Source organism: Nelumbo lutea, chromosome 5, assembly GCF_056320005.1.
Source record: "Nelumbo lutea isolate HS-2025 chromosome 5, American lotus-T2T, whole genome shotgun sequence".
Lineage (NCBI taxonomy): Eukaryota > Viridiplantae > Streptophyta > Magnoliopsida > Proteales > Nelumbonaceae > Nelumbo > Nelumbo lutea.
This window is the reverse complement of record NC_142688.1, coordinates 84,036,157-84,057,121: the sequence shown is the minus strand read 5'-3', so window position 1 is coordinate 84,057,121 and position 20,965 is coordinate 84,036,157. Positions and strand designations below refer to the sequence as shown.

Sequence of the window (20,965 nt, the reverse complement as noted above, 5' to 3'; positions counted from 1 at the left end):
TTTGCCACTCCACGTGTCGTCACATCATTTGGCGAGCCAAATTTTTCCTCATCACGTGTAATATCAATAATAGTGAAAATTGTATTATTTTTTCTTGCCCTAGAATTATTACTTGAATCTAGATAATGAAAACATCATCCTAAAAATAGTGACAATAGATGATAAAATGAAATTAGATGAAAATGTTTTCATCATATGCATAGAATGATAGAGACCGGTGAAAAGAAACAATCTGTTACAAGTTGAAGGGCACTAGGGCCAAAGGAGAAACTAGAAAAAGGGCATCGGTTGAAGTAATAAGAAATAATTTATGCATTTATAATTTAACAATGGATACGGCACTAAATTGACTAAAATGGTGAAACAGCATTCATATAACCAAACTTATATAGTTGGTACAGAGCTGAGATAATGATGATGACTTTGTAACTTTGCTTAGAACATGAAAAGTAAAATTAGTAATAGTAATAAGTACAATTGGATTCACGCAACCCAAGATCTGGGTCGACCCAAATCCATCATTTCATGGATTGGGCTTGGAAGAGCAACCTTTCACTCAGTTTAGTCTCAAGCTGATAGAGATTAGTCTGATCTGAGTTAGGTTGGGCTATTGAGTCTAGCAGTTAAATTGTTCAGAATGAAGGCGAGCTGCTTCTCATATATACCAGATACCTAGATGAGGCGTAGGTCAGATTTGATCAAGGTTCAAAGTATCGATACGCATATCAGTATTGAAAGAGTTTCCCTTAATTATTTTTTTTAGATTTTTTTTTTAATTTGATTTTTGGAGATGTTTTGTAAGGGGTTTTTTATTAATATAAATAGGTCCCAAAACACCTGTAAATAGATGTGTTGAAATAAAAAATATATATATAATATCAAACATATGTATCGATACTTTCAACCTTAGATTTGACCATGTACGATACCGGACTGGGTTGGTGGTTTAACTCTCAACTTAGGATTGGATTACGTGGACCATGGGCCAAACCCAATCCTCTCAAGTTGCAAGCCCGAATACCAAATCCAATTCCTGATTAGTCAATCTAATTTTGTAGGTAACTGCAACTTTTGTTCTCTATTAATGTTGTCAGTTAGTAGTTGAATCTACTAAGTTTTCCTTTTCTTTTTTTTCTTCACTGGTCTATACCTTCTGTGGTGAATAATGAATATATGTGGGCGCTGATTTTAGTTATTTTCATGCTTGGGCTTTAACTAGTGGGCCGTAAGATTTCTATGATTGGGCTTGAATCTTTAAGTAATAACTAATAATAGACAAGCTTGTTTTCGGCAGTCTTGTCAGTTGTCACAGCCTAAATATATCTAAGAAACCTGGCTTGTTCACAGTAACAGTCCTAATCGTTTTAATTCCTGACAAAATTATTATCTTTTTTATGATTTTATTTTGCGCTCTTTATAAATTTGTATTTATAATGCAGATTTCTGATTCTCATTGCAAAGCTAAAAATATTCAGAAGGTCTAAAAAGCACACTCTATGCCCTTATACCTGTCTGTGAATTAGCATCAATTCCAAGTTGATACCTACCCTAGATGTGCTTTGAGCCTACAAATTCTGACCCTGGGGTTATTGGTTATTCTCCCATTTATATTTTATTAATTTAAATAATAAGCTTGATTTTTTGTTAAAATGAGTGGATTGTAATATATTCTGAAATCACAATCGAAATAATTAAGTACACATGAAATTTAGCCATATTTTTATTTCGATAATCTTCTGCAATTGCCTAAAACTGCCTCTAGTGTTTAAAAACGATATTGAGCCCCCGTTTGGGAGTGCTTAATTTTAAGCATTTACTGGAAGGAGTGCTTATTTGAGGCCAGGCCACATCAATAAGCACTTATATGTACTTGGTAAATAAGCTGGATAAGCATATTTCAAGAAAATAAGCCCCCCTTTGAATAGGCTCAAAATTTTGGCTTTTTTTGCAAGTGCTTTTTGAAAAGGGCTTATTGTATTTCTGGCCCATCTTTACTCACCATGTAATTTTCAAAATACCTATACTATCCCATTTGAAATAAATACTTTTTCAAAATACCTATACTATCCCATTCGAATTTAATCCAGTTAAGGGTGACCAGAATATAGATATTGCCCCTATCCCACAAATACTCATATATCTACATGAAATAATTTAATTCTATGTACCCATAGGTTCAAGTCCCGTAGAATTTATTTTCAATTCATTTGTTTGTGACATATAATATCAAATTCTCATTTTTAGTTCAATTGATTTACAATATTTAATTTGATAATTTTTTTAGTTTAATTTATTAATGGTATTTAATGTTGTTCAAAATAGATACAAATCCCAGATCAATCTAGATTTGATGAACTCTGAATGCTAATGATGAATCAATGCAAATCGCTACATTTTTTGTCCTTTGAGACTATTTCATCAGGAAATGGACCCGATAAAAGAATGAGTTATAGTAGTTATTCTAGAGTCTTAATCTATCAAATTCTACTGAAGGCATATAAGCAATGGCCAAATGAATACTGGGTCTCCATCTACATGTAGAAAAAAAATGAATGATTCATGCAACTCTCAAAACCGTGTTCATCAGTTCATTTTGGGAGTCGGTTTGGCCTGTCAAAATTGGTTCTCCATCCTCAACATTCTAACAATAATCAATCAAGCTTCCTATCGAAAATTAAGCTGAAGGAAGAAGTGTTCGTTGTCTCCATACCGATCTGCTGCTCTTGTCAATTAATTCTCGTCGATGGAAGGGAAGATGGAATCCAAGATATTGCTACAGGTCCGAGAATTGAACATGGCATCGGCAAGATCCACCACTGGACACTCCGGCGCCGCTTGTTGGCCGTCCGGCACAACTGCACCGGAACTACCCATGTCAAAGTCCCTATACATTGTTGTCACGTGCAAATCCATAGGGATGTTAGTGCCTTTTCCGCTGGTCGTTTCCTCGAGATCCATAGAAAGCCATCTACTTAGAGGAATTGAAAGTGAAGAAGGTGGTGGTTTAGTTGATTCAAGCACCTCTCGGTCAATGTCAACCGAAGGCCGCGCAGATGGAGCGGTGGATGACAAGTGACATGTATGGACGCCATAGTAGATGATCTCGAAGGTATTCGGGTCGTCGTCCAATCGTTGAACTTGCTTCTTTGCATCGCACCCGTAGAAGTTCTTGTGGGTGCACCTGTAGTAGCTCCTACAATAAGGAACAAGTAGAAAACTACGTAAGAGCTCTGACTCTGATCTCATCCATCCTTTCATCTCTACACAACTCAAAATTTCTGGCTTAAGTTCTGATACGTGCTACACATGCATGGGCTACAATAATCAAAAGATGTAATAGGTTTTTACAAAAAGATCTTGTCAGTTCATAGATCGTTTGGTTGGAGGTGCATATTTTTGGACTTTTTTTTGTACAAAGATAAAACAAAAAAAAGCGAGAAATTCTATTTATAATTTTCCAAAATAAGTTTGAATCTAATTTCTTACATCTTTTTGAAATAGTCTTTCAATGGTTAAAAAATGAAAACACGAACTATCGGGCTTCTAAACAGTTAGTCTGGCAATTCTTTTTTGGAAGATTTTTCGGTAGCTCTCACAGACGTATTGAGCTTTTGCATGTAGATGCATGTTTTTTTATGCATCTTTTCATGTCTTTTCATTCAAAAAGCATTATTTAGAGCTTCTCAAAATCAACCTAAATTAGGTTTTTCGTGTTTTTTCGATCTCTAGCTCTTGATGATTAAATCTTTCACAAACCAAACGGGAATAACCAAAAACTGATCTACTGGGCTTATAAACAACCAAAAGACTGCATGAAAAAATATGCCAAACAGCACTTAACTCGATACTCAGACCACGTCCAATTAATGACGGTGGTAAGAGGTCAGACCTTTGACCGATGCTGGGCTCTGGCCTGGTCAACTTTATTCTAGAGTTGGGCGGGCGGGCAGATATGGACATCACCTTAATTATGAGTTTATGACTCGAGTGGGCCGAGTGGACGTCCACGTCACCTCGCCTGAAGACTGAACAAACGGGGTTGAGACTTCTAACTTGAGACAATCCAGCTCACAATCACAATTAAAAAAAAGAGGGGGGGGGGGGGGGGGGGGATGTATTCGGTTGCTAAATTGGACACACAGGACTCTCCCTGCATGATACGTCAGTCATTATGAATTTTATGCAACACAACAGTAGTAACGGAACGGTGCTAAAAAAGGCAGAGGCATGGCATAAAATTATAGACTGACGTGTCATGTCATGTGGTCCATGTGTAGGGAGATTGGATGCCACAGGCTGTCGAGCGTGGACAGTCAAAGTTTTCTCGTCGTGATGCCTTATGACAAGGAAACTCGGTCAACGTTCATCGCATCCATTTGTTTATTCCTTTCATTTTTTTATGCTTGAGAGGGAAATTGACATCAATCGAGCAATTTAATTGGCCTTAATGGAAAAATGGTTGAATCGTTGACCATTACTTAAACGGAAAAAACAGTTTTATTTTCAATTAATCTAGTTTAATTGTTTTTATTTCATTTTTATTGTTAATAAAAAGAACTCTTATTTACTATACTTATTTTTGTTTAATATGATAAATATATAATATTCAAGATGTAGTCAAAATGATATCACAGGCTGATCCATTTGACCTAAAACTGAAAGGATTGAAGCATTGATCCACCACTTGAATAGGAAAACAGTTTGGTTTATGTGTTAGTACTTACTTATTTATCATACTTATTTTTGTTTATTTTTAAAATTTTATTATTTAACCATAACATTATATAGGTTGATCAATTTGACATGGCTGGTTGAAATAATTATCCACTGCCCAAACATAAGAACTGTGTCTCTTTTCATGCAAAATTTAAACACATTGGTTTTGCATTGTTAAAATTATTAGATATAGATATAATTAATAAAATTTAAATGAAATTTAGAATAAAAGATCCAATGGAAGAGAATAAGAATTCACAATTAATAATAGGACTTAATGAGAGTGAATCAAATAAAGTGAAAAGTAATTCAAATTATATTTTCTTCCCTCACATTTAAAAATGTACCAAATTCAAAAAAGAAAAAAGTAAAGGTGTTGTAGCAAAACACAAAAAACATTTATTTAATATCCATCAACTATAAAATTTAATGGGAGGGAATGTGAGTTAATAGTAACTTAATTTTAGGACCTAATGAGAGGGAATAGAATAAAGTCTAGATCTCCTCCCAATAAAAAACCCTGCCAACATATTCCAATTAATATGAGCTATGCTTGCACATCTCAAATATTGATGGGATGTGTTTGAAATGTACTAGCATAGATCATGTTGGAATATGTTCAAAGAGATTTTTATTAGGAGATTTGAAATCACTAAAATAAATTTAAATGTAGTAATTCAAATTGTATATATTTCCCTCATAACAAAGAGATACCAAAACCTAAACCTCATTTCCAAATCCCATTTTCAACAGTAGTATATATGTAAGGATTAAAGTATCGGTATTAAATATTGCATTCAACAGCTTCGATACAAATTCAGATGCAAATACGCTTTGAAAACACATAGGTATGAACGAAAAATATGAAAATGCTTGGATACATTAAGGAAATGCATACAAATCATATAAATATGTTAATAACACTAAATCTAAAGGTGAATTAACTATGAATGAGGTATAAATACATGACAAAATGCACACTTTAATAGGTTATATGAAGAGAAACATTACAATCAACAATACTTGGACTCTAGAAGATGTACATATCATACAATAATTATCACTATATTTCAGTTTTTTTAATTATAAATTTCAGTTTTTATTAATTTTTGGAAAAAAAATTATTTAGTATGTTTATATAAATAATCTCTAAATTTAAAATAATAAATATATTTTTATTTTTAACATACAATTGCTTATTTTACATATAATTTTAAAATAAAACATATAAATAATTTAAGATAGATGAAATAAATTATTTTTATATTTTTTAGTAAAATTCTGGGGAAAATTCACTCCTAATTTATTTAGTTCAATTTTTATAATTATAATTTACAATTTTTTATTATATTTTTGGGAAATTTATTTATTTATTATTTTATATAGATAATAAATCTATATTTTCAAATAATAAATATGTTTTTTTATTTTTAATATATAATTTATATGTAAATAAAATATATAAATTATTTAAGATAAATAAAATAAATTAGTTTTATAATTTTCAGTTCTTATTAATTTTTTAGGAAAAAATAAATCTTAAATCAATGTTTGAATATATCGTAAAATTAGGGTCCAATATCCCTCCATATCGATGAATATTTGGCCATATCCACCGATACAGTATGATACACAATAATGTATCATGCCAATACATGCTTCCATATCGATGAATATTTGATCATATCCATCGATAGAGTATGATACACAGTAATTTATCATGCCAATACATGCTTCCATATCAATGAATATTTGATCATATCCATCGATAGAGTATGATACACAGAAATGTATCATAACGATACACATAATTGGTAGGATACACAGAATTATAGCGTATCATGTACATTGTACAAATGTACATGGATGAATATGATGAACCCAGTGTATCCTATCCATAGTTTAATCTATATGAGTTGCAGAAAATTCACCTCGGAAACTTTGAACCGAGTATTTCTTTCTGTCCATACTTTCTCCATGTGTAATCGTCATCAGGTGGAATCTCCGTATTTCCCATAAGAGGTGCAGCTTCGTATTTTGTCTCCAATCCATCCTTCCTGAAATCGATCAATCAAATAAACAACCGTTAAATTCCCCGGAGTTTGAATTATTGAATATACATGTCTCCTTTCTCTCATGCTAGTTTGTTGCCTTTCCACAGGACTCTTATACGGGTATGGGACCCATAACTTACCACGTGTCCCCTTAATGGGTCCCATCTTTAACAATCAGGCGCACGCCTTTGTAAATGAAATTTGGGAGTGCATTACCTCTTTCGTGATCTTTGCACCGCTCGACTCTTTCCAGAGTTCGACCCCTCCGGCACCAGCTGAAACTCTCCGCCGCTCTTCGACAGTGAGGAACCCTCTGCTCCGTCTGTATGTGTTGCACCTAATCCAAGGACGTTTACGCCAGAGGTAGCCACCGGAATCTCCAGGCCCAATCTGGACATCTCCGTCGTGGTGGTGGTCCTACTACCGGGAAACACAAGCGCGTCAAACGGTTTTCTGTCATGATCAGCCAACAATTGAGCCTGGGGGAGATCCATGGCTTGTGTGTAACCAGTCCCGATCAATTCCTGCACAGCTGCATCAATTGCAGAAGGCTGAGGCTCCCGGTTGAAGGTTGTCTGGGAATTGGAAGATGGGTTATTGTGACTGCGCAGTCGACCGGTTGCGCTTTTGAAGACGTTCATGATTTCCTCACAAGAGTTAATGAGGAGACTGGGTTGGTTTGATAAGGTTGGAAGATTTGACTCAAGGTCCTTGGCTAAACTGCATCCATGGATGATTGAAGACAAGGTCTTGTCGTCCATTGTTGCAGCAGCAGCAGCAGCAGAAATACTAGTTTTTCGTAACCTTTCCTCGGGCTGTTTTAGTGTATCGATGATTGAACGATCGATGTTGGGGTAGTTCTTAAATGGCAATATCTATTGGTTTTTGGGTGGTGGGTTTTCTACGCTCCTGCCTCTTTCGTCTCTTTGCAGAAGAAATATTGAACAAAAAATAAAATACTCAAAGTATTTGAGACTCCCGAACACGTTACGAAGCAGAAAAAAACAGAAAAATGTAGGAAGGGAAGGAATGACTTGGTCATGGTTAGCAGATTTTGTTTTCTCAACAAGAGTCCACGGGAAGACTTCGTTCCCATTGAAATTGCCTTTCATTTTGAACTTTGAAGAAGACCACGCATTCTCTCGATCGATCTATCGATTGATAGCGGAAAGACATGGTACCGGCTGTGGGATGTAAATTGGGGTCACCCCTGACCCCTGCTTCACGGCTCGCAACCATTACTAGCACTGAGATTCGTAGGGCGGATGCTACCTATGTAGTCTGTTCTGTGAGGCCCCGGCAAGGGGTGGCAATTTTCCCCGTCCCCGACCGGTACCTGTGCTCCCCGACCCAACGGGGTCGGGTATGGGGATACTTTGGTGGGGTCCGGGTCGGGGATAGGCAATCCCTGAATCCCCGATCGGGTTCAGGGACGGGGATGGGGAATGCAATCCCTGCCCCGACCCCGCCCCAATATATATATATATATATATTAAAACTTAAAAAACAATAAAACACTAAAACCCTCGACATTAAAACACAAAACACTCGACTTCGAGTCTTTGATAGAGACAAGAGAGAACTCTTCTCTGAACCCTAGCTTCATGCATTCGTCTTCCTCCGTCTTCGTCTTCGTTGCCAATTCGCCTACCGCCGTCACTGTCGCCACTTGCCCCTCAAACATCAAACAGAGGATAGAGATACTCAAGTGACAGAGAAGAGATACTTAAAGAAGAGTTTTGGTTCTTTAAACTTCCTTCAACCTTTGTCTATCGTCGTCGACACCGTCGGACTCTCTCTAATCACCAACCTCAACTCTCGCAACGATCTCTCTCTCTCTCTCTATCTCTATCTCTATCTCAAATTCTCAGTCTTTCTCTCAATCTCTCTCTATTTCTCTCTTTGCCGCCGACCTCACTCTCAGTCTTTCTCTCAATCTCTCTAGAATTGGGTAATCACTCTCAGCCCATCGGGGATTCGTGTCTCTGCATCCCCATTGGGGTCAGGGATGGAGGGGGATTCCTTTCCCCATTGGGGATTGGGGATGGGAATGGGATTGATTTGGGGGTCAGGGTCAAGGATGGAGAATGTAATCCCTGCCCCGAACCCGCCCCGTTGCCATTCCTAGCCCTGACTAATTCATAGTTCAAACTTCAAACTATGTGGCTTTGGATACGAAATCCACCTCCCCCATCTCTCTCTCTCTCTCTCTCTCTCTCTCTCTCTCTCTCTCTCTCTCTCTCTCTAAATGGTATACTTAATAGTGTGGGTTAGGGTTTAATTCTTCAATCCGAATTGGGTTTGGGTTTAGTTGGGGTTAAAGGGTAAATTGCTTAAACCTCCCCTAAAATTTTGGACCATTGCTAAAACCCACCCCTAAAGTTTGGTAATTGCAGTCACCTCCCCTGAAATTTTGGGCATAGATGTAGTACACCCCTTATGTTAAAATCTTCTAAAAAAAGGCAATAAAATGTCCAAAAGATCCATGCAATTACTTTTGATCAAAATGTTTATTTTTCAAAATTTTTCTACATAAATCACTATCCCAAATCCTTCCAATTTTTTTTTTAGTAAAATTGATTTATTTTTTGAAGTTTATATTATTTTCTGTAGAACCAATCTCAATAATAATAGTACGAGTATTTTAGACATTTTCATTTTTTTAGAAGATTCTATTAGAGGGGGACTACTTGCAACAGTGTCATAAATTTTAGGAGAAGTGATTGCAATTACCAAACTTTAGGGGAGGTTTCTTCAACACAAATTGGGCTTGGGTTTCGTTGTCTAGCCCCTCGGGTCATGATTGTATGACTTTCAACCCCATAACTTTAAAGTTTGGTTTTTAGGCCTCGTTCAATTTTTTGTAAGTTACTTACTCAGGTAAGTGCAGTTACCTAGGTAAGTTTTTCATAGGAAACACCTATCCGGGCAAGTGCATTTACCCATGTTCTTTTATTTCTCATGTAAATAAGGCAATGACCATTTTATCCATAAAAATCAATTATTAAAAGGGGTATTTTTGTCTCATTAAAGTGTTGGCAACTTCCCCATAGGTGGGAAAATTATTTACCCACCTAGGAGATCCAAGAAAATAAACTTTCCCTACTCCCCACATAAATCTGAAAAAAGAGCATGGGATTCTTGGTCAATAAAAACCAAAATCCCATTGATCAACTTCTCCCCTCTCAAAATCCAAAAAGAGAACGCCCCCTAATATTTTTATTAGGGAGGAAGTGCATGTCGTCTAAAAATTAGTGATTTTTGAATATTTAAAATATATAATAAAAATATACATTTGGAAGATTACATTTGAATTTGTATCAGGTTAAACACTATAAGGTCAGGGTGACCCGGATGGGTATGAAAATTGCTTGTTATTAAGTTGACTTGGATCGGGTTTGGGTGGAAGAACTGGAGGACTGCGTGAAGGTGAAGGTATTTTACTTATTGACCAAAGTGAATTTGAGCTTCGGAATTCAATTTTGAAGGTATTTCATAAGAACATGTTTTTATACTAAAAATGACAATATATTTGTTTTTTCTAACATATTTGCATTCAGATGAGAGCAAAGTTTGCTTTGAAAAAATGGATACAAACTTTGCATTCCAAGTTGGTCAATATAAAAAAAAAAGGGAAATTTTCTGATTAGTACCCTGTATGCTGGGCTTAGTGCCACTTTGGTCCCCGATCTTTAAAATGCAACAATTCAGTACCCAAACTTTTAAAACGTGACAATCCAGTACCTACTGTTAACTAGTTGTTAACTAGTCCTTAAGTGGCATTTGAAAAAGACATAAATGCCCCTCAAGTGTTATTTAATTTTCTTTATCAACCATCTAAACGTTGACAAAAAAATTAACAATCTCAAATCCCCGCCTCTTAATTCAAGAAAGTTGGGGTCATGTTTGAGTGGGCATTTTGGTGACCCCAACTTTCTTGAATAGAAGAGGCAAGGATTTGAGACTGTTATTTTTTTCTCAACGTTTAGATGGTTGATAAAGAAAATTAAATAACACTTGAAGGGCATTTGTATCTTTTTCAAATGCCACTTAACGACTGGTTAACAGTAACAGGTACTGGATTGTCATGTTTTGAAAGTCCAGTTACTGAATTGTCGCATTTTAAAGTTTGATGACCATGAGTGGCACTAGGCCCAAAGTACGAGATACTAATCGGGAATTTTTCCTAAAAAAGCATATTAGAGTTTTAGAATTCATATTTGTATCAATAAGAATACAAAAGTTATCAATGGAAAACCAAACCAACTTCACATTTTCATAAACCATACATATTTGCATTTCCGCTACCGAATGCAGCCTTATAGATATGAAAAATCCGTGCAAAATAGTCTATTTTTGTTGTATTAATCCGCTTCTGACAATACAAGAAAGTTATTTAGAATTGTTATGCAAGTAGTGAAATTTGAAAATATTCTTTTTTTTTATTCAAGGGCAATATAACGGGGTAGCCCATCTCCCAACCCATAATGGCATAACCCTCCCAACCCAGGTGTAGGCGAAATTCAATGACTCAATCCCAAATCTACATTGAACAAGAGAACTTACCAACCAACCGATTGTCATCTTACAACTTGTAAATTAATATTCATCTTAATAAAAATGAGTTCATATCTCCACCCCACAATGCCCTATTGCACATCCCCGCCGTGTATTAAAAACATGTCTCGATGATAGTATCAGAACTAATGATATCATTATCGAGAGATATTCTCAATACACGGCGATAATGTATTATAAGGCATTGTGGGGCGGAGATGTGAATTCAATAAAAATGGTCTAATGCATGCTGAGAGGGCGTGGCCAATCTGAACTCTAAACTCGAGGAAGTCTTCCTCGCGGCAATAATTGTTAATATTGGGAGCGATAGAGCCCACAATCACGCTAATGCAGAATTGCAGTTAATTGCTCGTTCAGAGAATTGAATATTCCCCAACAGTCTTAGGAAATATGAAGCTTCTATCGACACAGGACCTTTTCTTCTCAGACTTTTTTGATCGTTGGGAATTTTGTTGAATTCCGGTGCGCTACCTTGTTGACTATTATGATTGGTCATCATTTGGTGTAAAAAGATTATTTAAAATGTACTAGCTTCAACAGAGCCTTGCGATGCACAAACTGATTTTTAAAAGATTTACCATAATATAATCCATGGAGTAATATTATATAACTGAATCAGTTCTGGGTGATTAGAATGCTTGAGAAGAAAAAGGTCAAAAAAAGGGACTGTGACATGGAAATCTACATTTCTTGTGTGCATGAAAGAAAATGAGGAGAGAAATGTAGTATAGACCAATGATTTCGAACCGCTATTGACCTAGAGAGTTAGACCGTTCGTTCTGGGAACCGATCAGGCCAATGTTTTAAAAACTAACTTGGTGGCCAAATTGTTTTTGCCTTTGGGTTGTGGGTCACCAGTTCGACGACTGTGTTGAACGATTCAGACCGTGCCATGTTAGTGCATATATGTATTATATATTTATATGCATATATGTGTGTATATGTATATATGTGTGTACAAATATATATTTTAACAATAAATAATGTATAAATATGTTTTAGATATGTTATATGTATTATTTTATATTTAATTTATGTTTTTTAATTCAGTTTAAAATTTTTATTTATAAAAAATACTAAAAATTGCAATTTAAGGCCAAAAAAGAGTTTTTTTTTGTAAAAATAGTCGTGCAAAGCACCTACGTCACCTTGGGATGCATAGATCTCAAAAAATTACCCAAAATAATAAAAAAAATCACCTCAATCGGACATCGGAGTGCACTGCTATGGCCTCCGAAAGTTTGCATGCATTGAGTGTGCAACCGGCGACCCAGTCAATGGTCGAACCGGCCAAGTCAAACAATTCTTGACCAAGTCAACAGTTTTTTACCGTCTAATAGATCTTGACTGAACCAGACCCAAAATCCTGGCCAGGTGATGGTATGACCAGTTCGACCGGCCGAGTCAATGGCAAGTTGAAAAGATTGGTTTAGGCAACTAGTTTCGTTTTACCCTAAAACCAGTCCTTGGCCAGAAACCGTTGAATTGATCAATGACCTATTGACCTAGGCGGTCAAACTGTCAACTCATTTGACTCATTCTATGGTTTCGTTCGTTTTGATTTTAATTTTTTTTTTCATCATAACAAGCCATCCGTTTAACCTGGACAATTGAACTATCAACCCAAAAACTAGTGCCCAAAACGGTTCTGGTCCTGGGTTAGTTTTAAAACCTTGGTATAGACACATTGCATTCCTCTTTCCTGCTCATTTCATGAATTTGGTTTATGATTGTCAATAAATTATCACTTATACTGAGGCTCTGTTTGGTTCATAGGAATAGGGGTCTAGAATCGGAATCGAAATGGGTTATCCCGAATCCAATTGTTTGGTTGAGCGAAATCAGAATCCCATTTGGCTGGGCAGAATGGTCATTCATTGCTCCTACCTTGGGAATGAAATCCCATTCCTGCTGATTCCAATTCCCATTCTCATTCATGTCTGGACCAAATAGACTATGGGAATAGGCCATTCCAATTCCAATTCTGAAGGATTTTGATTCTGATTCCAACTGAGAACCAAACAATAGTTTTCATAATATATACTAACAGTTATTAAAATATGGATGGCCAAAGAATGAGGGCCTATTTGGTTCACAGCTGAAATCGGAATCAGAATCGAAATCAGAATAATTTATTCCTATAGTCTGTTTGGTTCAAACAAGAATGTGAATAAGAACTGGAATCAGCAGGAATGCAATTTCATTCCCAAGAGAGGGGCTGGGAATGGCCATTCACTCAAATGAGAGAATGCCATACCTGCAAGAATGAAAATGAGATTCCAATTCTGCCCAACCAAACAGTTGGATTCCAATTCCATTTCCGAACCAAACGGGGCCTCAATCTTCGAGTATTGTATTTATAAATAACTAGGGAATTTTTTTTTTCTGTTTTGAACTGTCAAAGTATGATCAGAAATTAAAGATATGCCATCACTGACCCAACATTTTTCTTTTCAATCGTTGGAGTTGATTAAGAATTTTACGTGGAGATGACATGTTGGTATATTTACCATTGGTGGGGACTGGGGAGTGGGGTTCATTAAAGCCATGTTTGGTTTGAAAGAAAAGGTAGGGAAAAGAAAGGAAAGGAAAGATAGAAAAATTTATATTAGGTTTGTAAGGGTTTTCCTCCCTTTCGTTTCTTTTTCCCTACTTTTTCCTTCAAACCGAATATAAGGTTTGTAAGAAAAATTTTTCATCATGAGAAGACAAAATTGATGGAATTGATGGAAAAGGCAAAGATTTAAACCTGGTTCGGCAATGGTTTCCCTGCAAAGAACGTCACTATAATCTCAACCAGAGTTAGAATTAGAAACCAAGTTTCTATATTGCTAGCTTCCAAGGAGGAATAGAACTTTCTTACATTAAAAAGTTAAATTTGACTTGAAGATAAGATTAATATATTATTTTCCGTAACAAATAGTGCATTCAGACAAGTTAAAAATATTTTTGTTGACATTAAAATAAGGATAAAATACAAAAGCCTCTCCTGAAATTTCTGACAATCATAAAAGCCTCCCCTAAAGTTTCATTGTAACAAATAATTCCCTTGAACTTTTGAAAAATTCAATAAAAACCTCCCTTTTGTCATTGACCTAGACAGAAAACGTTAACTGATGCATATTTTTTTTCAAATACTGATTTTACCCTTTTATTACTGACCCAAATGGAAAAATGTCACTGACCACCCATGTGGCAATGGCATTGGCGCCATCGCTTTTTCCGAGATCAAGGTAGGTCTTTGCGTTATTCCTTCTCCTAGGCCAGGTCAGACTTAGACCGAGATATGTTTCTTCCTCATCGAACCAGCCGGAAAACCCAACCACTTCCTCGTCGGCTTGTTTAAGCCCAAAAAGAAAAAGCTCTCTTGTCGTCTCTCTGCCATTATAAACGTTGTCAATGACCGCAAGCTTCCTCTTGAACTCTGTTGTCGAGGGAACAAATCTACATCTTCGTTTCCTCTGCCACGTCCACACTACCCTATTTCTCTTTGCATTTGTTTTATTCTCCTAGGTTGAGTAAACACAAGAACTGATGTCTCACCCAACGGCTAACTAGTTAAATCTGTACTCACCCACACTTTTGATGAAGGGTGATTTGGCCCGACCTAGCGAAAAGGGGACACATGGACACAACCTGACCAAGAGATGACAACTCAACCTGACAAGTTTAGTTCGCAACAATTGAGCTCAGGTATTCAGTCACCTCGGCATAAGACTCACCTCGATGCAGGGCCACCTCAGCATAAGGCTCACCTCGGCATCGAGGCACCTCAGTATTCAATCCAGTTCGGAACTAAAAGACCGAAATACCAACTCAGGACCAACAACATGAATCACCACGTAACAGACTCCCGCATAACCAACTCCAGAGGTCTCGACAACGGATCTCGAATCTCTCGAGATCACAATGAACTAATAGATCCCGACTTTTCCGAGATTACGATGAGGACTCATCCCGACTCTGCCGGAGTCAGAAGTGGAATGATAAGCCTTACATGTATACTGCTCCTTCAGAAGTGGAACAAACTCTATCTCCACACCCCGGATATCCCGGAGCTCTTTTGTGAGCTCCACGACTACTTCAGTATATAAAGGCACCAACCCCAATGGTGCAAGGTACATGCGTGATTTTTCTACTCTCTAGCTCTCTAATCTCTCAAAGCTTTTCAGCTTGCATTAGTTTACTGACTTAAGCATCAGAGCGACCTCGTTGGGTTAATCACCTCGGGTTCTCTGATCCTTTCTTGTAGATTCACCTAGCTCGTCACCCGACTGAAAGTCATATCATCCTCCAGTAGGGAGTAGTCAGATCACGCTACATCAACTTTATTACAAGAACGCTAAGGAAGGAGAGAAATATGTGGAACACGGACTCCACAAGTTCCTCTGTACGCATATGCCTGAGGCCATGCCCGCCATAAATAGTTTCTTCTCTTCTACAGACTAAATAGACTAAAGTAGTAAAGCACAAGAACAATTTGAGAGTTCATATGAATCAATTTGTGTTTTAATTGACGTAAAAGTAATGGCCCTGTATTATTATTGTTTTTCCAACTTTGAAAGATAGTGGAGTAAGGAAGACTCTAAAACTGCAACTATGGCTTCGAAGTCCAAACCATATCATTCTTTCCTAGCCACTATCTCAAATCCTTTGAACACTAAAGAGAATTTTGAATGTTTATACAACACCTAGGTAAGCAGTTTCCTAGGGTCCAAACAATTTATACAACTACATCATATTCATTGTTTGGTAAGTATTGGCCTCTATGTTCCTGATACAAGTTTTAGATTTGAAGTCCAGAGTAAAAATAATGCTTTTGTTATAACTTGGTCATGTGATCTCTAACAAGAGACAACGAGCCATCTTCTAGTTTGTCAAGTCAGCATTTTACTCAGGATATACACCATATCTTGCCTATTTTTTGGGTTCTTTCCTCGTAAAATCTCCTTTGCACAGCAAACTAGTCAAATTAGCTATTGGGTTTAGTATTGATTACAATGACTAACTGATAAGTTCCCGTTGACTTTATCAATTATCATCAAAGCCCTAATCGCCTTTTAAAGTTCCAAAAAAAATACGAAGCAAAATTGCTGAGCAGCAGTTAGCCCTGAAGAAAGCATAGGCTAATAGATTAAATGGAGATGATGAAAAATGGATTGAAGATTCTGAAATTCTGAAATTCTGAAAGAGCAGATGTGTGACATCAATGATAAAGGTATTCCGAAATGCCTTTTGGACGGCAAATGTTTGGCTAAGTGGGAGAAAGAATTCATTCAAATGAAAATGAATGAGTTCAGTTGAGGATCCCCTCTTTCATTAGAATGAGAGTGGTTTAATGGCCATGGTTGTAGTTAGCTCATGCTTATTCGTTAGCGGAAACGAGGGAAATTGTGAGATGTTGTTAAGGGAAAATATGATATTTTGTGATTTTTTTAAATGACACCGTAAGGGTAATTTTGTAAATGTATACATTTTCCATCTGGGTCAATGAAGGAAGGGAGGTTTTTGTTGAGTTTCTCAAAAGTTCAGGGGAGATATTTATTATAATTAAACTATAGGGGAGGTTTTATGATTGTCAGAAACTTTAGGGGAGGTTTTTGTACATTACCCTTAAATGGGATAAGTAGACTGCAATCCATCTCAGAAATCTGAAATTACAGCCCCCTCCTAGCCTATTAGTATCCCCCCCCCCCTAAACCGCATCCTACCTGTGGATTTGGCATCAATCCATGGTCAGGATTCATCCCACCTATATGGTGGGGCTAAGATTTCTGAGGTGGATTGAACTATAAAATCCCTTAAAATGATTTAAAAACAACATTTGAAAATACTGTACCAATCAGGTGATCTAAGTAGCTTATTTTGACTTTTTTGCTTGGATCCTTTAAGTTCTAGTGGGAAGGTTAAAAGGTAACTAATTCATCTTTTATGTGCAGAAGATTTTATTAATAGCCCTTTTTTTGGATTTTGAGAGAGAGAAAGTTGATCAATGAAATTTTGGTTCCCATTGACTAAGATACTCATTATTTTTTTTCCAGATTTATGTGGGGTTAACGGAAAATTTATTTTCCCTAGGTGTCACTTACCTATCTTCCAAGTGGATAAATAACTTTCCCACTTGAAGTGAAAGTTGTCAACACTTAAATGGGACAAAATCCCCCCTTTTAATAATGGCTTTAATGGCTAAAACTGTCATTGTTTTATTTACATGAAAATGAAAGAACATGGGTAAATAATTTCCTAAAAAGCAAATGAGGCCTAAAAGGTAGACAAGCTCTAAGTTTAGGGTCATGTTGGTTGATTTGATCAGGGTAACAAAAGACCCTTGTATCCATGCTCTACATAAGTCCAAACCTGTTGTAATGGAAAATCATGTTGTTAGATTGAAGGTGGCCTGTGTGATAAACAAGAATAGGACTTTGTACTGAAGAAGTCGTGAGGAGTTTGATCCAGATTTCCTGCCCACTACTCTCCACCCATACTTTACTTGCCATGAACTGATGGCGATGTATGGCTGCAATTCACGACGGATAGAGTGGGTAGAGAGTAGTGGGCAGGAAATTCAGTTTGTTTTCATGGACCCGGTGGCAGCAAGTGAAGTCTTGAGTATTTGATTGTCAAAATTCACAGCATGTTTCGGAGGATAAGTTTGTTTTAACTTTTGACACCAAAGGCCCATTCTTTTTTCAGACTTTGAGAGGGGGAAGTTGGTCAATAGAATTTTACCAGAATACGCATGTTCTTTTTTCAGATTTATGTGGAATATATGGATTCATTTTTCATTTTTTCTTGGGTATCACTTACCTAGGTATTAACTTTCCCCCACCGGGAGTTGACAACACTTGGATGGGACAAAATTAACCTCTTAATAATGGATTTTGTATGGCTAAAACGACTGTTGTCATATTTATCTAGGAAACAAAATAATATGGATAAATGCACATACCTGGATAAATAGCTTCCCAAAAAATGAACAGGGCCAAATGGTAATTTGGAGAAAGCTTCCACTTCTTGTAAAGAGCCTGATAGAATTTGGAGATTGGTTAATTAGTGCCTCCTTGGATCCTCATATTCATTTGGAGATGTCTTAATGGTGTCGAATTCCATGTATAACTTAACGGTCCAATTGGGATAATAATGGAGACATTAATGAAGATACATTACAACAAATAGAAAATGACTATGTTGTTTTGATTAGCTCAGCAGTTAAGGTCACTTCATATCTCGGTAAACAAAATACTCTCTACACAATAATCCCTTTAATTGTTCAGAAATGAATTTATCTTCATTATAAGTCTATTCTCATTTTTCATCTCTTAGGTTTGTCTCTTTCAACCATTAAATACAGTAAGATCATTTGGAACCCGAACATTCTTGAAGCAGAAGAACTCTATTCATGGTAGTATCCACTTCAACTCTTTTCTTTTGTATAATATGGCAACTATGTTATATATTTGATATCATTTTGACCAATAACTTCATGGGTATAGGGCTAAACAAAACGATACCTTGCAAAACACAATACAGCACTACAAGAACATTACGTTGTCTTCTCATCTAGTGGGATCAGCAAAGCCAGCTACTATTGCTGAATTCAATAGTCTAATAGCTCCAAGTGGAACAGATATTTCTTCTATACTCAACAGGTATGTCAGTTATATATATAATAAAAAATAATTAAAGATATAAGTTTGTATATATACTTATATTTATGCAAATAAATGTAGCCATATCGACTTACTGGATATGTTACAAATGTTGAGATGGACCAAAGATTTTGGTATGAGGCATGTTCCACTTGTAAGAATAAAGTTGTTCAAGTTGATGAGAATTATGCTCGCAACAATTGCAACCTTCCATCCAGCTGTTTCCACAACTCCAAGGTAATTAATATGACTTTCTATTGACCATATTCTTCAAGGCCTTAAAAGCATTTAGGGTCCGTTTGGTTCGTGGCCAGGATCAGAATCGGAATCGGAATTAGTATCTCCAGGAATCGGAATCGGAATCACCAATTCCTGGTGCCTGTTTGGTTTAATCAAGAACCGGAATCAGATTCCGACCATCGCTGTTTTGTTCAACCGGAAGCTAGAACGGGAATCAGCTTAAATTTCCAACTTTGGCCCTGTTAAAAGAACTTCAATGGTATCGGTGAAGAAACAGAGGAATCCTGAAGAAGGAGAAGAAGAAGAAAGGACCCACCTACAATTCTCAATAGTTTTAAGGAGGGATTCGATAAGGTTGTCAGAGATATTCAAGATCTTGGAGCTTGGATAAACACCCAATCGAGTTTGGGAGAGATTTTAAGTTGGTTTGAGTGAACATTTGACACCACAATGTTCAATAGTCTTGCTGTTTAATGACTGGAATGCTCTGTTAACATTGCAGAAAAAAAATAGATAAATTAAATTTATGAATAAAACAAGATAACTGAACTAGAATCATGCTTAAAAGATTTTCTATTTATAGACATGCTTGGATTTACATTAAAATACAAGAAAGAAATAAAATAATATTATTGGATGACCTGTAGAGTTTATGAAGCCAAGAAGAAAGAATAATTTCAGAAGTAGTAGAAGAACCAAAAGCCATACAATCTGAGACTCATTTACTGCATTTAGATTTGATACGTGGAGATAAAAAGAACTCCAAGAGCTAAGCGAAATAGAAACCAAGAGGCTATGAAAAGTTGTAGATAACAGAAATATCTAGGTTGCTGATAGTGGCGAGATTCAGAAACGGATTGGGGATAGACTCCATAGACATGTCACTGAGATCGATGACCTGAAACTTCTCTTCCTTGATGAATTTCTTTGCTCCGTCGATTTCTTTTACTGCATTCTCACATAGCGTTCGTACATCATGCTTCTACTTTCTGGTTTCTGATATTTACAGAAATCCAGAAATTGAAGAGATGGGATTGGCAGCGGCAACGGTGGTGGCTGATTTGGAAGAAGAAGAAGAAGAAAAAGAAGAAGGAGGAGGAGGAGAGGACGAAGGATGGTCGACGACGGTCTTAACTCACCAGAGATGGGGTTGGTTGACGGTTGTCTTGCTTCATCGGAGATGGGGTCGGCGGCGGCACCTAAGGTTGAAGGAGTTGTTTACACAGCCTTCAAACTTTAATGGAGTAAGGGTTGGAACCGTCAAAAAATAATTAATTAAATAAATGGACCGGAATGGGAATCACATTCCTTAGGGTGGGGTCGGAAATCCCATTCCACTCAACCAAACCGTAGGATACCGATTCCGATTCCAGGGTCCTATTCCATCTAACCAAATGCAATGTTTGGCTTCTACATACAAGATTTAACTGCTACAAAGACATTCGCGGCATTTGACAAACAAACTGAATATATTATCAGAAAACCTGTTTCAAAATTGAAAGATTTAATTTCTCAGGTAATTTTCATAATTTCATTTTTAAAATATGTACAACAAAATTCAAAACAAATTATATATCTATTTATTTCATAATAAATAATTTTACGAGAATGGCAATGAAGAAGTAAGCAACTTGGTTCAATCATGTACGTGGAAATCATACACTATTATTGCTGAGTCTCCTTAGCAATAATTTTCTCCTGTCTATCATTTCTATATCAAATGTGGAT

General features: G+C 36.5%; 1 protein-coding gene across 4 annotated transcripts; it reads right to left on the bottom strand.

The window, feature by feature from the left end:
• Positions 1–2,475: 2,475 nt before the first annotated feature.
• On the bottom strand, positions 2,476–20,632 carry LOC148853188 (WRKY transcription factor 55-like). 4 transcript variants are annotated; one of them, XM_088943337.1, is made up of 7 exons: positions 19,879–20,632; positions 19,554–19,724; positions 19,093–19,476; positions 18,298–18,373; positions 6,987–7,302; positions 6,648–6,773; positions 2,476–3,193 (listed from the first exon to the last, which is right to left on the bottom strand). In XM_088943337.1, the coding sequence occupies exons 5-7, from the start codon at positions 7,262–7,264 to the stop codon at positions 2,731–2,733; spliced, it is 867 nt and encodes a 288-aa protein (XP_088799463.1). In that variant the 5' UTR covers positions 7,265–7,302; positions 18,298–18,373; positions 19,093–19,476; positions 19,554–19,724; positions 19,879–20,632; the 3' UTR covers positions 2,476–2,730. The 4 variants fall into 4 exon arrangements, 3 of the variants coding, with proteins under 3 accessions (XP_088799463.1, XP_088799464.1, XP_088799462.1); XM_088943338.1 differs by having other exon boundaries at positions 20,377–20,632; XM_088943336.1 differs by lacking the exons at positions 18,298–18,373; positions 19,093–19,476; positions 19,554–19,724; positions 19,879–20,632 and having other exon boundaries at positions 6,987–7,574.
• Positions 20,633–20,965: the final 333 nt, after the last annotated feature.